Source organism: Phyllopteryx taeniolatus, chromosome 8 (genome assembly GCF_024500385.1).
Source record: "Phyllopteryx taeniolatus isolate TA_2022b chromosome 8, UOR_Ptae_1.2, whole genome shotgun sequence".
In the NCBI taxonomy this organism is placed as follows: domain Eukaryota; kingdom Metazoa; phylum Chordata; class Actinopteri; order Syngnathiformes; family Syngnathidae; genus Phyllopteryx; species Phyllopteryx taeniolatus.
Genome location: NC_084509.1, coordinates 31,523,883 through 31,542,396, shown reverse-complemented (window position 1 = coordinate 31,542,396; position 18,514 = coordinate 31,523,883). Strand labels below are relative to the sequence as shown.

At 44.8% G+C, this 18,514-nt stretch overlaps 1 protein-coding gene across 12 annotated transcripts in view; it reads left to right on the top strand.

Moving 5' to 3' along the window:
* Window positions 1-18,514, top strand: part of tenm4 (teneurin transmembrane protein 4) — a 180,509-nt gene that overhangs the window by 137,909 nt on the left and 24,086 nt on the right. For 8 of the 12 annotated variants that reach the window (XM_061781960.1, XM_061781954.1, XM_061781952.1 and 5 more), the window contains 4 exons: window positions 1,101-1,121; window positions 5,683-5,915; window positions 7,589-7,743; window positions 12,569-13,446. In XM_061781960.1, coding sequence (XP_061637944.1) covers window positions 1,101-1,121; window positions 5,683-5,915; window positions 7,589-7,743; window positions 12,569-13,446 — 1,287 coding nt within the window. The remainder of the gene's footprint in view (window positions 1-1,100; window positions 1,122-5,682; window positions 5,916-7,588; window positions 7,744-12,568; window positions 13,447-18,514) is intronic. The other 4 variants (XM_061781959.1, XM_061781951.1, XM_061781949.1 and 1 more) reach the window with 1 other exon arrangement.

Sequence of the window (18,514 nt, the reverse complement as noted above, 5' to 3'; positions counted from 1 at the left end):
AATATTTATCGTCTGTGAAGAACAGTGAATATTAGTGCCGAGGAATTGAGTCGACGGTACCGTAGGCCACTGTATATGCATGCGTGTCTTATAATGGCCCAAGGGCGCAAAGGAGTGCACACCAGATAGAGCTGCACAATGTGCATTCAAGTACAAAGTGTGACAAAAGTGTTTTTTTCGCTGCGGGGGGGGGCAGGGGGTGGGCAGGAAGAGATGAATTGCATTTGCATTCATTTCAATGGGGAAAGGTGACTTGAGATAGCAGCGTGGTCAAGGAATGAATTGGACTTGTATCTCAAGACACCACTGTGTCGGTCACCACGATACTGAATGTTTTGTGGGAGCTTGTTTCTCCACAACGAGCTGAGCCCATCTTGGGGAAGACAACGGAAGACAATGACACCTGAAGTGCGTTGGCTATGTCCAGTCTACGACTGGATGTCATTTTGTTTCGGTTGCCGTCATTGTAGAAAATCCCACCTCGCAAAGACAGGACTTGGGAAACGGAAGCGAAGAATTCTATGGATGCTTTCGCCATTCCATGGATGTTCTGCCTTGATTTTAATCCACAACGCTACTCCATGGGCGCAAGCGGTTTTGCAGGGTTCCTTGCTTCATCTGCGAGGCTCTCGCCGCAAATTCTGCAGAGCAGATCGGTGCGTGGGAATCACCTGGAGCAATAAACCAGGACTGGTGATATTGTCTCTTAAATGCTGCTTTCTTTCTCTGGGATGTCGTATGCACCTGATTTTCAAAATGAAACTTCAGTCTTTGTGCAGTCTCTCTGCGCTGCTGTGTACCAAATGACCCACAGACCAGTACCGGACCGGCGGTTGGGGACCGCTGTCGTAAAGCACGGCGGTGGATTGAGATGGACAGAAATGCCCTCGAGGCGCAAGATGGATGGTCCTCTCCGCTCGTGCGCCTGTATCAGTTTGAAACTGATAGTATTCCCTTCTAGGAAACAATCAATGTCTTCGGGTGATACAATGTTCCGTTTGATTAATTCTGCCTACTAACAACTGTTTTTTGAAGCCTATCATTACTAACAACTAACATTTACTGTCTGTCTTCTCCCCTCTATCTGCTGCTTTTTGCAGAAATAAAGACTTCCGGCATAGGTAAGACATAGAGGACCGAAAGAGATGATTCTCTCCCCTTCCCTTTCCTCCCTGTGAACCTTTGAACTCAATTCAGACCCCCGCTTTAAAGTGGAGATTATACACTGACTGTAGAAAGTGTCTGCCTGGCTCTGTCATCTTCCTACAGCTGACACACTTCCATTTTGAACTGGGTTTCATCTTGCACACGCCATTGCTTTGCATCTGCAGCTCCTGCTTCTCTGGTTAATTAGTGCTTCCTCAAATAAAATATGTGACAAGGCAATGCCATAATAAGGACCGAGCCCTGCTGCAGGTAATTTTACGCTCTGCCTACATTTTCTTGTATATATGGCGGTTAGCACATCTGCCTCACAGTTCTGAGGACCGGGGTTCAAATCCCGGCCCCGCCTGTGTGGAGTTTGCATGTCCTCCCCGTGCCTGCGTGGCTTTTCTCCGGGCGTTCGGGTTTCCTCCCACATCCCAAAAACATGCATGCTAGGTTGATTGAAGACTCTAAATTGCCCGTCGGTGCGAATGTGTGCGCGAATGGTGGTTTGTTTCTGCGTGCCATGCGATCGGCTGGCGACCGGTTCAGGGTGTACCCCGCCTCTCGCCCGAAGATGGCTGGGATAGGCTCCGGCACGCCCGTGAGCCTTGCGAAGATAAAGCGGTACAGAAAATGGATGGATGGATGAATTGCATCTATTAATAGTTGAAACCATCAATATAAACATTATGTACCATACGGGGAATCACCATAAGAGGACACACGAAAAAGATGATTGCGCCCAGCGGCCGCTACATGACGACATACAGTATAACTACTGTACTCAAGAAATTTTTTTGCCACTTGTGTATTGACATGCATGGTAAAATCTCCAAGATTGTCCTCAACTCTGCATTTCCAGTTTATGTGATCCTTATTATCTATGGCAGAGGTTCACATAGCGGCGTAGAAACTAGCACATAATTCGCTCGGCTTCAAGGTACGAGCGCCTCGTGTTGCCTGGCAGGTGGCGAAGAGGCAGAGCCGTCTGCAGATACTGCACGTCTCAGGCGAAAGGGCTCCTGATTGATTTCCCATCACGGGGTCATGACTTTAGCCGGCGAACATGTGGTCAAACAGAGAATGAAAAGCCAAGTCGTGCCGGTCGCTGGCCCCCCCGTTTAGAAAAAAAAAAGAAGGTATCGCACAATAGCGAACACCCCGGGGCTCTCAATTGACTTTTCTGTCTCTTTTCGATGGAAAATAGAGACCCATAAATTCAATTCGCCTATAAACGGCACGATGTGTTGGTTTCCAGGTATTACCCAGGTATTGTGACTCACTGCTACTCAAAGGACAAAACAATACTTTTTCAAATATCTCCTTCAGTTTATGGGTTCAATTTGTCGTAAAACCTTCAGCCTCTGGAAGTCACCCCCTCCCCCCTCATATCAGTAGGGGGTCGTCCTAAAGAGAGGGCGTAGCATCGAAAATGGATTCTTTTTTTAAATTATAGTGGACTCCGTATATTCTCTGTTAGCCATTGGTGGATTCACCTGTTCACAGATTATTTTGGGGAACCTATTCTCCATTATTCAAGGAAATATCTTTTCACGATCCCCCACCTGTTTGCATTTTTCTTACCCGATCCCCCAGTTAGTATTTATTTTTATCTTTTTTCCCTTTGAAAAAAAATAGATATGTTCTTCATGGCAATTATATCGAGCCTCAATTATTCCCATGCCCAGTTAATACCGGGGGTCCACTGTATTTGGATACAAATATTTCGGTCTCTGGAGGGCCAGACTGGATCACCTGTGAAAGTAAACAAGCAAGTCAATATTTTGTGAGCTACCTATTTCCCAAAATGTGTCTGTGAGCAAGCTGTCCTGAATTCTTGTGGATTGTGACACAACAGTGGGGCTAATATACATAATACCGCCCCCACACCAGGTTTCTCATCCCGTTACTTGGCAGCAAAGTCAAACTTAGCTACTTCCCACATTTTAGCTGAATTGACACGAATAGCCTTTCACTTTGCTGCAATCCCGTAGTTTGCTGGATTCTGAAGTAACAGCGGGGCTCATTTCTACGTATAGCTTGGCAGCTAGGCTGGGCAAAGATCTGCTATTTTAAAGTGACGGTCCAACTGCGCGGAAACTCGATCATGTTAAAGCCAAAGCTAAGCCAAGTTACCATGTTAGCGCAGATTAGCCTTAGCTAACAGCATTATCAGGCTTCGCTTCAGATGAGCGGCCCATACCCGATTGGCTGGTGTAATTATCACCGTGGGCTATTTGTGATTGGTGAAGTGTCCGCTGCATGTGCCATGTACGAGTTGGTCGAATGACTTCACACAACGTTGATTCATTGATGAAGTCATTGGGCCAGGAGTAGCCACGCCTGCTCTCAACACCCTACCCCCGTTCCATGTCGTCATGGTAATGACGACACCGCAATGTGCCTGCTGTCGAGGATCTTTCTATTGACCTTCAGACTAACGTGAGATGATCTTAGTGTGTTACCACGTGAATGCATTCAGGACGCCGTTGGACTACGACGAGCACAAACTCCTCAATGTGCTGCTTGTGCCAGACTAAAATAGCCAAACCACGTCCCTTTTTTCTTCTGAGCAAATTTGCATCATAAAAAGGAGATTTATTCAGGATGAAAAACAGCACGCGTCGCTATAAAACCGGCTAAATCCCGCCATCGGTGTGCGAGCCGTGCATGCCGATACAGTACTGATTGGAGGTGGCTGATCTCACCTCGCGTTCGTGTTCATTGACCCCCTGCTAAGGATGTCCCCCTATGCCCTCCCTTCATTTCTGCTCCAGCATGCGGCAAAATCCAATTATCTCCTACAAACTAGATGTTGTCGGTGAATATGGATGGCCAGCGCGCACGGCCGCGTGAGCTCAAGGTCGGCAAATACCGCTTCCTGATTTTAAAAGCGGCTGCTCTACATACGCCCCTGGAGCTGATAAACTATCAGCTGATTGCGCTGGGCAAGTACAAACCGGTTATTCAGGCGGGATGTTGACCTACTCCATCGCGGCGGTTGTTTTTTTTTTGCACCAGCTACCACGGCCGTTGGTTGAAGGTCAAATGTCACGTGAAATCAGTCAACAATTCCAACGGAGCCTTGCCTTGTTGTGGTATTCTAAGAAAGAAAGGGGAAAAAAAAGTGTAAGCCCTAAAAGAAGCCTCAAGGTTAAAGAGTCAAGATTGGCTCTTAATCCACTCTGAATGACGGCCAGTTGACAGCCGTCTCCGTAATGCTTATCGGGCCCTGCCGAGGGCCCGATAAACTTGGGTTATCTTTGGAGTGGACGCTAATGACTACGTTGCTAAACTGCACCCGCGTTGCTGTTTTTAGAGCGCACGTAAGGATAAAATAGGTTGCAAAATGCAATGGGTCAGGTTTAGTATTGGGCTGGTGTATAGTAAACTCTATTCGCGAGGGATGGGTATGTGCCCTGCCGTAAATAGCAAAAAAAAATATATATATATTATGTACAATTGCCTATATTACTAGTTTGAACCGTAAATAGACCACAACTATGTACGATCCAATTCAAACTTATCTTACATTATCCTTACAAATAAATAGCTTTCAAAGGTGATTTGGTTTTGAAAAAATGTACCCGAAGTGCACATGTACATGCACACATACAGTATATAGCGCTGGGAGTTGTTATGTTATGCAACTTAAAAGAACAAACGTAACGTCAGCAGAAGAAGCTTTATCAGAAAAAAAAAAAATATTTTGTCAAGCTGATAAAACTTTCAAACATGTAAACAGGTGTATTTTTCTTATTATTGACATTTTTGATTTTTTTTTTCCCTAGATAATATAAACTTTTAAATGGATCATTTTGGCCCGCAACATAATGGGAAGCTTATGGGGAAATGTGGAATTAAAAGAAATTCTAGGATTATATAAATTCTTATAAATACAGTAGAAGAAGAAGAAGAGCAAAAGTAAGGACAGCAGAAGGTTAATCGTATTTTTTTAGATTTTGACTTTACTTTCTAGACTTTTGACCCACAACCTAATAGGAAAGTTAGACAAATATTGATTTTGAGAAGCACTGTTTCTGTGAACTGCTTTACTGCATTGCATGGATTCCCGCCAACGTCTGGCTTGAAGTGTTGTCAAATTGCCTCGATTTTTTTTATTTTTTTGAATCCAAATACCTAAAAACAAGCGACACGCTATAGTCTGCTTTTTGCAATAGCCGTAACCGATTCGCTTCTGCAGCATTGTAATTGTAATATCGCGGAGAAATTATGGGTCAGGGAAAGTGTAATGATTAGCATTTCACTCCAGTGTATGCTACTATACCTTGTGTGCCATGATAACAATTTGTGAGCTGTGAGATCTTCTGTACACTTCTCTACACTAATGTGGATGTTGGAATTCCAACTAAACTGCCTGTATTGTTTTTTTCTTGTGGTTTTTAATCTGCTTTTGTTCAATTTCATTGTCTGTTCTGTTCCGCTCATCTCGAACGAATCTAAATGGCTTTTCAGTCCATTTTAATTGTGTTACATGCGGTTTTGTTGATTTCTTTTCACCTTCGCCCACAGCAACAGCCCGGCCCACAAGTACTACCTGGCCAGCAGCCCCGTGAACGGCGCCGTGTACCTGTCGGACACCAGCAGCCGCAAGGTGTTCAAGGTCAAGTCGCTGAACGCGCCCAAGGAAGTGGCCAAGAATCTGGAGCTGGTGGCGGGCACCGGAGACCAGTGCCTACCTTACGACGACGCACGCTGCGGCGACGGAGGCAAGGCAGTGGAGGCCACGCTCACCAACCCCAGAGGTGAAGTCAGTGCTATCAGTTAGCACGGGCGTTAGCCTACGTGTGTGTTTTTGTACCTCGATTTACAAGTGCCCCAATGTTCAAGTTTTTTGTCGAGTCACACTCACGATGCTCTTTCAGTGTTTTTTGAACGAGACAACCAGACAAACACACAAATCCAAAATGAAAACACTCACAAGGAGCACGGAGCAGACGCTAACACGCTGTTTAAGGCGTGCCAAATGGCAAACCGGAGCTAAAGTAAGAGCTCCTGATATCGCTCCATATTTTGTTATGGTCTGGTAAAAGCGAGGTTGAACTTTTTGGCCATAACTCCAAAACGTATGTTTGGCGCAAACACCAGAAGAACACCGTACCTCCAGTGAAACGTGGCGGCAGCATAATGTTTTGGACTTGATTTTCTTCAGCGGGAACTAGGCTCTTAGTCAAGGTGGAGAGAATTATGAACACTTTTAAATAGCAGTGATTGTTAGCCTTCATATATATATATATATATGTATAAAAAAAAATTTGGGGGGCGGGGATGTTCATCAAAATGCTGCATCCACCATGTCCCACCCATCAAATATTAGTATTGAAGAAACCATACTGTGCAAACACAACCTCATCAATAGAGGTAATATTTTTTTTTTTTACCAACTGTATGTTAGCATTATTATTTTAAGACTTCATTATTTTTATGATTTTCTTGCTCTCCCCAGCGTCATCTTTCTTTTTTTCCGGGTTCTCTATATTTGGACAAGGCGTTAAGTCATTTGATCACACGCTCGCGCACCTTTTGTTCTCCCTGCCGGCATGACAGTGTGATTCGTATGTGCTGAAATCTCGCTGGCGTGTGTAAAAAGTGTGTAAAAAAAAAAAAAAAAAAAGCGTTTCTTTCGCCAATGCTGAATTAGTGTGAGGGGCTCTGAATATACAGAAGAAATCATACACACTATACAAAGGTGTTCGCTAACGTCAGGTGCTTTTTTATGGTCGTCTGATACAGGAAAAAGACAAGAGTCGGTATATTTTTAAATTCAATTCAATCTAAAAAAAAACATCGAATAATAATACACCCAATTTGTTTCAAGAAAATCAAATCAAAAGCACACTATGTTTAAAGATGTAAGCTAAAATAGTTGCAGCGGTAGAATAATAATAATAACAATAATCATAATCATAATCATAATAATAAGCCCCCTATGTTAAAATGTTTTTGTTCAAAACATTTGCAGGTAAATATCTAAAAATAATAATAATCCCGTTATGTTAAAACATTTGTTTATAATAATAACAATCATAATAATGATAATAATTAAGTCAAAACATAAAATAATAATTTTAATATTAATATAATATATCATCATATAAATATATCATCCTCATCATAACCTGTATTTCTACAAAGCCTTTGACGGTACCCAGGACGCAAACAGTATTAATAATAAATAAAATGTGACATATAAATAATTGTATTTTCATTTTCATGGTTTAAAGAGCCAAAAAAATGAGGCTCTAAGAGTCGATTTGTTTGTGCAACAGTGTACATTGAGAGAGCAGTGTCCAAAAGAAAAGTCGCAAAGGTCTACTACGCTCTCCACTCTGGATTGTGAGGCGACGCTTACAGGTTGTGCTCGTTCCACATAATCCCAAGAGCTGATGACTGTTGTGCTTCATCTCTTTTTTTTTAGGCGTCGCGGTGGATAAGTATGGCATAATCTTCTTTGTGGACGGCACCATGATTCGCCGAGTGGACCAGAACGGCATCATCTCCACCCTCCTGGGCTTCAACGACCTCACCTCCGCCCGACCCCTCAGCTGCGACTCCGTCATGGATATCTCTCAGGTACCGCCCCCTGGTCCACCCGAGCAGAATTAACAGAGGGTGTGTGTGTTGACCTTTTGCCGCAGGGAGTGGCTATAGGATGAAGTTGAACTTTAACCTTGCGGGCTCGAGCACACACGGAGCGCGCCGCCGTACTAGATTGCACGGACGGTCCCCCTCGTTAAACCACCCCGGTGTGCTATCGTTTGAAAACGTGCATAACTACAGTGAATATAAAAAGGCGCCGACTGAAACAAGTGTGGTTGCACAAGTGTGCACACCCACCTCAGATAAATTGCAGATGTTCTAGTAAGCATTTCCTGATATTGTTACGAAACTCAAACAATGTGCATGTGGCTGTGTTGAGAATTAAGCAATCACATTCAAAGTCATGTTTAACGGTATTCAGCACACACCTGCCACCATTTAAAGTGCTTCTAATTAACCCCAAATAAAGTTGAGACGTTCTCGTAGGCTCTTCCTGACATGGTTTTTAGCAATTAGAACTATTAAAGCTCACTACGATTGGGCCTCTATTCTTTTGTAATGGCCACAAATGGGAATTTACATCTGAATGACATCTTATGTTGTTTGTTGTGTGTGTTTGTCATATCGAATCTAATGTCGATGCAGAGTCAGAAGTTGTTTTGTCAAACCGAGGTTCATCCAGATTGGACAGCAATCGAAATGGACGAGTTCAAATGCAGAAGCATCTCCATCTTTTGTGAATTGAGTCCAATGAGCATGTCCGCTACACTTTTTTGACCAAGCAAGCGGAAACGACAAGCCTGCGACCCAGCTCGAGCATCCTTCACTTTTTCAACCTGGTCTTCGCATCTCCATTTTGGCTTTTAAGTCTTTAAAGCGTGCCCTGCGGGGGGCCCCCCGCCGGGTTCAGTCTTTAAGCAGAAGCAAACGGAATGGTATTTGCAGCGTTGACGTTGGATTTCGATTCAGACGAGGACTTGAAATGATGACATTTCGCTCGTCTGCTGACGGACGTCATGCTGCTGCCAGCAAAGAGGGAACATGATTGCTACTTGACAGTGTCCTGGAGTAAAAATAGGCCCCCCAAAAAAAAAGCCTTTAGTGATGGATTTGTGTAGTACTTGCTGCTTTTTTGTTTTGATCAGAGGTGGGAATAAATCACGTTTATGCAAGTTCTAAGCAAGTCTGAAGTCTTATTTTTCATTTCAAAGTGCCAAGTTACTGTGGCAAAAATCAAGCAAGACAGTCCAGTCCTTACGCAATTCCGAGCAAGTCGAGTCAAGTCATTACTTGGGCTAACCAAGTTGTACGTCATACAATCATGTTCAGTCACAGTCACCATACATATATTTGCACATTTGCCCCTTTACGCTCAGTATCTGTACAATGCTGACTTGGCAAAGTTTCATTCGTTACGTGACCACGCTCATAACTATTCAAATCATCTTTCCCCGTTGAAATGAATGGAAATGCCATAAATCCGTTCCACCCCACATTGTTCTTTGTCTGCTGTGTGTGTGTGTGTGTGTGTGCGCGCCTTAGCCACCGGGGCACAGTATAATACAGAAATACAGATACACACCAAAAATGTTATTTTTATATTCACTCAGTGAGCTCCAGTAATAGTAGTCATTTTTCGCAGAGCATAAAGATGTGCCTGTTACATGTGTTGCTGCATCCTTTGTGTTCAAAAATACATTGCTTCGAGGGTTACAGTATATGCCATACATTAGCCCTTCTATGGAATTTTGCGTAGTGTGTTAGCATTAACCTAGCAGACTTTTCCTAAGTGGTCACACACAAAAAAAAATTCAAAAACGAAACAAATGGCACAATACCTTGAAAATGCAGTTTCCAATGTAACAGGCAAGACTTGTCAAATGATGTACAGTAATTCATTTCTAAGTCAAGTCTTTCATAAATCTTTGGCAAGAAAATTCGTAAAATTGGCGACTTAAGTATGGTGATTGGGTTGCATCGTATTGGACAGCAGCTCTGCCCAAAAAAACTAAAACAAGCATCTTGGCACCTTGCATCTTGCAATATTTAAGCAGCAGTGTAGACAAGAAATTGTTTTTTTAAGGAATTGAAATCCCCCCCCCCCCCAATCCGGTCCTTTAGTTAAATGCATTTTGTGAACGCCGCCGGGCTCGTCGCTGCTGTATGCGGCCCGCGGCTACGCCTGATTATGGGGAAACCTCCTCCCTTTTGAGCGGGATGCGCTTTTTCAATCAAAGGCGGACAAGTGCGCCAAGACAAGAGGGAGTCCAAAGCGTGTCCAATAACGCCAGAGAGACGGAGATGACATTTTTTATGTCGTCAACTTCCCAGTTGGCCCTCAAACGATAAAATTGGCTCAAAGGGCGGGTGAAGATAAAGGTGGAATACGGTTGGCAATCTTATACTTGAAAGTGGATAACGACCTTTCCTGTGTTGAGCGTTACGCAGGATGTGACTTCAAAAAACAGACATTCATTTTCAACATGGACACACTCATTGGCCAAACTTGACTCCAGATTTAGATTTGGTTTTGCTGCATTTTTTTATCTCGTCTATTTTTCCAGGCTCAAGTAAACTATAATGTGAAAATATAAGTATTAAAATACATTCATTTTTAATACATTGTATTTTTCATTATATTTTGAAATGTATACGATTGTGTATTTTATTTTCAGAATTATAAATATCCAGTCATTTTCTTACATTTTAAATCATTATTTCATATTCGTTTTACATATGAATGGAAAATCATTATTGACGTTTTCTTTATCCCCCAGTCAAGTGATATGCAAAAGAAATAATTTGGTTTTTTTCATTTTCCTTTTTTTTTTTTAATATTAGATTATACATTCATTAAAAGCTTTTAATGTTGTAATCAACATTCACATTAGCCCAAACTAAACTTCATCATGGTCAATCTCCAGTTTGTTTAAATTATTTTTAGACATCCTAGCGTCAAGTCCTTTATAAAGTACAGTATGTCATTTTTTGAATGTTTCAATGTTTTTTTTATTTTAATTAACCCTTCAAACAAAACAAGCGACCTGCAATTTGACATTGTTCCTATTTTTTTCCCCCACGGTCAGGTCATATGCAAAGTAGTACATTTTAATTGTATTAAAATGTACATTATTCTCATATATAAAATCCAATAAAAGATCAAAGAACTTGATTGCTGTATGACAAAACTAAAATTGGGTTAAACCACTCCCTCTTGGATGGCGCTTGATGGATGTAACAGCCTGGCCGCAATAAGCTCCATTTTGGTTTCCGTGGTTATTGTCACATTTTGCCGTCATTGGTACACTTTCTACCTCAAAAACACACCCCAAAGAAGAAGAAAAAAAAAAGAATTCTTCTGTCTTCACAAGTAGATTAATTGAAGGTTCCAAAGGAATGGAACCTTTCCAGTAAATGTATTTTCACTTTGGTATGATCAAATGTATTAATCAATGCCAGGGCTTGTCAGTTGCGTAAAATAAGATGGCCAACCATTAAAAGGCTTTTAATCAATCTCCGATTGAAATATGGCACTTGACAATATGTTCTTAAGAATAATTAAGTGAAAGGAAGCGTGAAAACAAAGCAAAGAGCCCGCCGCATTGTCAGTGGAACAATAGCGTTTAATTGAGGAGGCTCGAGGCGGACGAGGCCAACTTCATCTCCGATCGTGACATAATTAATAACGCGGCGGAAGTGACGAGGACGCCGCATTTACACTTCTTTAAAATGTCCGGTTTATGTGATCCTTATCACTTCTCGTGCCGCCATTGTTATCGTTGGCTCATACTGTATAAAGAGCCAGTTTCCGCTTTTAACGCTACTTATCGCTTTCGTCCTTATCAGAAGATTACTGTTTTTTAAAAATGGAATCTATGAGGGCGGCACGGCGGCGGACTGGTTAGCACATCTGCCTCACAGTTCTGGGGACCGGGGTTCGAATGCCGGCCCCGCCTGCGTGGCTTTTTTCTCCGTCCCGCATCCCAAAAACATGCGTGCTAGGTTGATTGAAGACTCTAAATCGCCCGTAGGTGTGAATGTGTGCGCCAATGGTTGTTTGTTTCGATGTGCCCTGCCATTGGCTGGCGACCAGTTCAGGGCGTACCCCGCCTCTCGCCCGAAGATAGCTGGGATAGGCTCCGGCATGCCCGCCATCCTTGTGAGGATAAAGCGGGAGAGAAAATAGATGGATGGATGGAATCTATGAGATAAGAGAGAACTTTTGTACTAATTGGTCCCGCGACTGACCCCTATGACCGCTTTGTTTTTCGACCAATCGGGAGGATTTGGTTCAATTCAGTTCAGAACACGTTATAAGACGTGCCTGCCGCGAATAGGCATGGTCCGGTATCAGATTCTGACTGTATGGTAGGTGTGAGGAAAAACCCCGGATATTAACGTTAACTTGAATTTGTCTCGTAAACGTGATATACTTCCTCTACCAAGCCACGGTAAACCCTCGCTGACTGCTTGTAGGGGGGGAAGGTTGTTCCAAAAATATTTCTTTGCACTAATAAAATGTAGGAATTTTATTCTGTTCCTTATGACATCAAATAAAAAAGGTCACCTTGCTCCTGTTTCTTTCTGATGTTATCGTATCGCATAACAGTCAAAACGTGTTTGGTGGACACCGTTTGCGTCAAGGCAGAAGATAACCGTCTGTTCATGTGTGAAATTGTATCTCTCATTGCCCTCGAAGTGCTTGTCTTGCTATTTACCTAGCTAAACCAGCTATCGCTAGCCCACTTCATTCGAGGGCATTTATTAGATACAAACTGTGCCACGGCAGGCTAAACTGAACAAAACCGGTATTTTTCTTGACCAAGACGCTTACGGTTCTGGTGTGTTGTCGTCTTAGGTACGTTTGGAGTGGCCCACAGACCTTGCTGTGAGCCCCTTGGACAACTCGCTCTACGTCCTGGACAACAACGTGGTGCTCCAGATCTCCGAGAACCACCAAGTACGCATCGTGGCGGGCAGGCCCATGCACTGCCAAGTTCCCGGCATCGATCACTTCCTTATGAGCAAGGTGGCCATCCACGCCACCCTGGAGTCGGCCAACACGCTGGCCGTGTCCCACACCGGCGTGCTGTACATAGCCGAATCGGACGAAAAGAAGATCAACAGGGTGCGACGGGTGTCTACCAACGGTGAGATCTCCCTGGTGGCGGGGGCGTCGAGCGGCTGTGACTGCAAGAACGACGCCAACTGCGATTGTTACTCGGGCGACGAGGGCTACGCCAAGGACGCCAAACTGAACGCGCCCTCCTCCTTGGCGGTGTGCCCTGACGGAGAGCTTTACATCGCCGACCTGGGCAACATCCGCATCCGCTACGTGCGCAAGAACAAGCCCTACCTGAGCCCCCTCAACATGTACGAGGTGTCGTCGCCCATCAACGACGAGCTCTACCTCTTTGACGCCAACGGCAGCCACGTGTTTACCCAGAGCCTGACCACTGGCGACCACCTGTACAACCTAACCTATAGGGGGGCTGGCGAGCTCAGCGCCATCACGGACAAGAACAAGAACGTGGTGACCATCAGACGGGACACCACCGGGATGCCGCTGTGGATCATGGCGCCTGACGGGCAGACTTTTTGGTTCACCATGGGCACCAACAACGCCCTGAAAAGCGTGGCGGCGCAGGGACAGGTGCTCGCCGTCATGACGTACCACGGGAGCTCCGGACTGCTCGCGACCAAGACCAACGAGAATGGGTGGAGCACCTTCTTCGAGTGAGTAGTGTTTTATGTCAGATGTTTTGGCTTTTTGGATGGTAGGGGGGGTTGGCTGCGAACGTTTCAACAGCCGAGAGAAGTAGGGGTTGAGCGGGCAGGGTTAAGCTACATTTACGACATGTAAAACGGGATGCACACATCTAAACCTGAAAGTACGTAGTAGGACCTAACACAATTTGGAAGTAGTCCGCAGTGGGACGGAAAGCATTTTTATTCCCCGGCATCTCACATTTCCCACTGACAGCTCTTTTAAAGCTAAGCCATGTACTGCAAAACCGCTGTGGTTTACCTGTTTGTAACAATGTTGAATGCGCATGTGCGCGTGGGTCTGATGTGCCCCCCGCACTGACGCCGACTCTAGATCCCGGGCCAGTCAGGAGAGCGTCATTCGACTCTGCAGGGGAAACAAACGTGCTCCAACGATGCCTGGTTTCCATCTTTTATCATTAGAAAGCCTTGGCAAAATGCGAGGGACCCCATCAGAACTTTACGGGCCGGGACGGAATATACTGGCATCCGTGGTAAACCGCGGGCCGAAATGGGACCCACATGATAAACCGTGAGAAAAAAAATGGGCAAAATCCCACGTTTCAGGCAATCGCAGCTGCCATGTCCGCCAGGAGCATCGTTACGTAGGGTCCGCGGTTCGATGCGGCGTTGTGGCCACCTCCGCTGACGGTTGACTTCAGTTGTGTGCCCGACCTACTGTCTGCAACACATTGCTGCAAAGATCGCTCACTCGGAAAAGAGCGGCGCAAATACAGACGTAATCCCATTTCTCTTATCGTATAAAACAGTATTAGCGCCTGCTATAGTGCCGTCCTCATCTGCTCGCTAGCATGTAATGTAATGGCATCGCGTCGACACTCGTCTGAGTTGTCACGGGCATATTTTTCCCGTTTTCCTGTGACTTCCAGGAAGCAATCTGTCCCGTCGCTTAATAGCCGGCACCCAGAGGACGCAAGGCGCGCCGGCTGCGTGGCGTTCCAAAAAGAAAAAGAAAAAAATGCACGATGAAGCGGACTGTGCTAATCAGACATCTGTTTCACCTCGCCGGAGGAATAGACAGGCCTGATGCATCATCAGACGCTCGCTTTCTTCCACGCTGACACTCATCACCTGTCTTTGATTTGCTCTACACGCACTCAAGATGGCGTTGCTCACGTAGACCTAAATCGACACGGAAAGATCTGATTGGTCCTGTGCGCTCGCCTGCCGCTTAAGTACATCTGCAGAGCCTCGCGCGGGGCTTTGATTCTTAAATGGAACAGATGGGCCAGGTCGCTCTTAAATGAGGTCAAAAAAATGAACAAATATTGTTTCAATGTTAACTCATTTGCCGGCAGAGTTCACCATTTTGCCCCAGCTGTTTGAGAGCATCTTGAGTGATTTTTCAACACCCGCAGAATGTTGTGTTCTGTGACGGTATCAACACCAAACCCACCAAAAGAAATAGTACACACTCGTTCACTACAAAACAACGTTTGCTTGTACCGTATTCCGTTCTTTAGTAATCGTAGGACATGGGTTGGATTCACAACCCCCCAAAAAAAAAAATAATGGTTTCTGATAACGCAACTACCACATGGGCTGGATGAACGAACGCTACGGGCCATACTCTTCCCGCCCCTGACTGAGAGAGATTTTTTGTGGGGGATTATTATTCATTCAACATCTTTATTATTACTTTGTTTGTGTTTTTTCCGGGCGAGAGCTGTGTGCGTCGTATTTAGAAAAGCTTTACCAGCCTATGTCCTTCAGGCTAATGCCATTGATGAATAAATTAGCTTTTAATCCTGTTTTAAGGACACCGCAGGCTACTTTCTGTTCAATTCAATCAGCCACCGTATTGTTATTAATATAATCCATAAATTGCGTGATGTAATGTCCCCAAAACAATGCAATCCATACTAATAGTGAAAGCTTTTTAATTGGCGTTCTCCTCTGATTCCAAGCCACACGCCCGCACCAGCAATTTTTGTACCATTTGCGGACGGTCACTGGCGAATTAATAAAGCTCATATTTACCCACCTATGCCAGTCCGCCCATCGATGTTTAATCTCAGCCAATAACAATGTTTGTTTTCCTTCCATAATTAGCTTTGAAGGTCACTCCATCTCCTCGGGGCATAGAAGTGAGGGTAGTCAGAGTTGGAAATCTGCTCTGTCAACTTTTGTGTTTGTATTAATTCATCCACAATCAAATCCTGTAGCCACGTGGAAAAACAATTCGGCGAAAATGCCGGAACAAATCAGAAAAGTACTTGCTCTTTACACGCCGATGTTCTGGTGACATCAGTAATGTTTTGTCGATAATGTCCGCAATAATAACAAGAGACCAATTTGTTTAATAGCAACTCTATGTCCAAAAGTGCAAAAAAAATCACATTTGAATTTTAGATATATATATATATATATATATATAAGCGGGTCGCAGTAGTGCTGAAGCCGATCCCAGCTAACTTCGGGCAGGAGGCGGGCGGGCTACACCCTGGACTGGTCGCCAGCCGATCGCAGGGCACATAGAAACATACAACCTTTCACATTCACAGTCGCACCTACGGGCAATTTAGAGTCATCAGTTAACCTAGCATGCATGTTTTTGGGATGTGGGAAGAAACCGGAGTACCCACGCAGGCACGGGGAGAACATGCAAACTCCACACAGGCGGGGCCGGGGATTTGAACCCCGGTCTTCAGAACTGTGAGGCAGACGCTCTAACCGGTCGTCCACCGTGCCGCCATATATATATATATATATATATATATATATATCATGAAAAACAAATCCCGTCTGGCAAGCGTAAGGGGAGATTGCACAGTTAAATTGTAATTGTGTCAAGAAAAGCATGTGCAGTTTGCGGTTCGGTTCACAGCTTTTTGGGAACTCTGTACTCTTGACATTTGCTGAAAATTGCAGGTTAAATCCACACCTAATACAAAAAGATTGCTTTGGCAACATCCAATAGCATCTTGATGCCAACTATGTTGAACTAAGGGGAGGAGCTTCATTTAGTCAGGCCATAGTCTTGTCCAATGGAAAAAAAGGGATTTGCCGCCATCTTGTGGCGGCAAATCCCTTAGGTAACGACAAACCTTTTGAGTTTTTTCAATTTTTTACAGATTTCCGTGGCAGGGTTTGTTCCCGATTCGGCACGAATAGCGGAGTTCACTGAATGGCTTTTGTTGACAGGACAACCTTCCCACGACACCGGAGGCAGAGCTAGGAGATTTAGTCAAAGCATACTGTAGATTATAGAGGGTGGTCTTTGGGTTTAGGACCGTTCTGTTTTTACGTCGTTGAGTTAGCACCGATTTGTGCACAGCCCTGCTCTCTCATAGCGAAGACATTTAAAATTGTGTAGGCAGACTACAGCCGTATCTAACTATCCGTATTTGAAAGCACACTGTTTGGCATACAGCTGTGGTCACATGACTGCTGCCCTCCTGTTATCGTTTCCACAGTCTTCACGCAGACGCGTCCTGACATCCTCGACTCTGCAAGGCACTCGGGTTAGCAATTAGCGGCTACGCCGGGAGGACGGCAATGCGCAATTCGTATTATTGGGGACACCCCCGTGACCTTTCGCGGAGCTGGCATGTGACACAGATGTGATGCAATATGAAGGGACTTGTGGGCATCCGAGTGGAAGGCTCCCCCCCAAAAGGCAGCTGGGTCCCGAGAAGGCTGTTGGGGATTCGGGGGACAAAATGAAAATCTGTCATTTAAGCAGAAGCAACAAATATTTGTTCACATTCAAACGTAATTGCAGGCTTTCAAGCAATGCAATTGCTGGCACTAGAACGGTTAACTGTGAGAACATTTCAGCCAATGAGAAGGGGTCCCTATAATAAAAACATTTTGTTAATGATGTACACAACCCAACAAGCGTTGCTGTTTAACTCTCCCATGTGTCTAGGTTAGCTGGTTCCAATTGGCGCTCATTTGGACGAATTCCCGCCTAGGGGTTGGTCAAAGTACAAGCCCTGGAATTTGCTCAAAATGGCCCACTTATTGTTCAATGAGCACATTTTTTTTTTAACCTTGTTGTGGAGGATGTTTGGGACCCCTAAAATACATCCAATTTCATCAGGATACGCACACTAGGCGAAAAGGATTTGCAGTTTATTGTTGCCCATCTGTCTCAGATACCTGCTTCTGGGGTCTGGGGTCTGGGGGTCTTCAGGTACAAATGACATAGCATTCGGCGTCTTTGGAAGTAGGAGACTAAACTGCACCTGTGGTGCTGCTCGGCTCAGCTCTGCTTACTTTTCTCTCCGGGAGGTGATTCCTCACCCGCGCTTCCTGTCCATATTGGATATTTGAGGTGGCAGCGCTCAGGAAGTAAACCAGCGCCGGCCCGCCAGCCATGCAAAGAGGGCTCCTTTCCAATGGGTATCGAAGACTTGCGTGATCGGTCTTCATCCTCGCGTCGGCCACTTTCCGGAACAGCTTCCGGTGACAGCTTTCAAATTGTTCGCCGAGATGAAACAATCTGGCCCCGTTGTGTCGCTGCGTGTCATAAGCGTCGCATTTGAGGCGGAGGAGGCCGGGCCGCACTTCGCCGCTGCTTAATGAGATGAGGTGATACGCCGCTCGTCTGTTAAGCCGTAAAAAGGACTTTGACAGATCGTGACGAGGCGCTCTTCATCTCCCCTCGGAACGTTTCAGGCCGAGTGTTCTAATCTTTGGGATTCCACCGGATTTCCTACAGACCTTTTCTCCAGGTGGCAAAAGCTTAAGCATTCCCGTCGTAAATGAATGGCACAGAATCGCTCTTTTGACGCTTAAATGGATAGTGCGCTGTCGTCTACTAGGTTTAGCTCAATTACTCAAAGGCAACCCAACCTAACATTTTATACATACAGTTGTATTGTTTTTCGCGTTACAAGCCATCGCTCAGCCTATTTTTTCTTTTCTTTTCTTTTTTTGCAGAAATTTGACTTGCGAGTTTTCGAACCATGTTGTCCATTCTGCCCTCCTCGAGCGTGCTGCGTCCGGTTTGGCAGACAGCAAACAGTTGCTTCAAAGCGTTTATTCCCACTCCTAGTTGAGGTTTACTGTC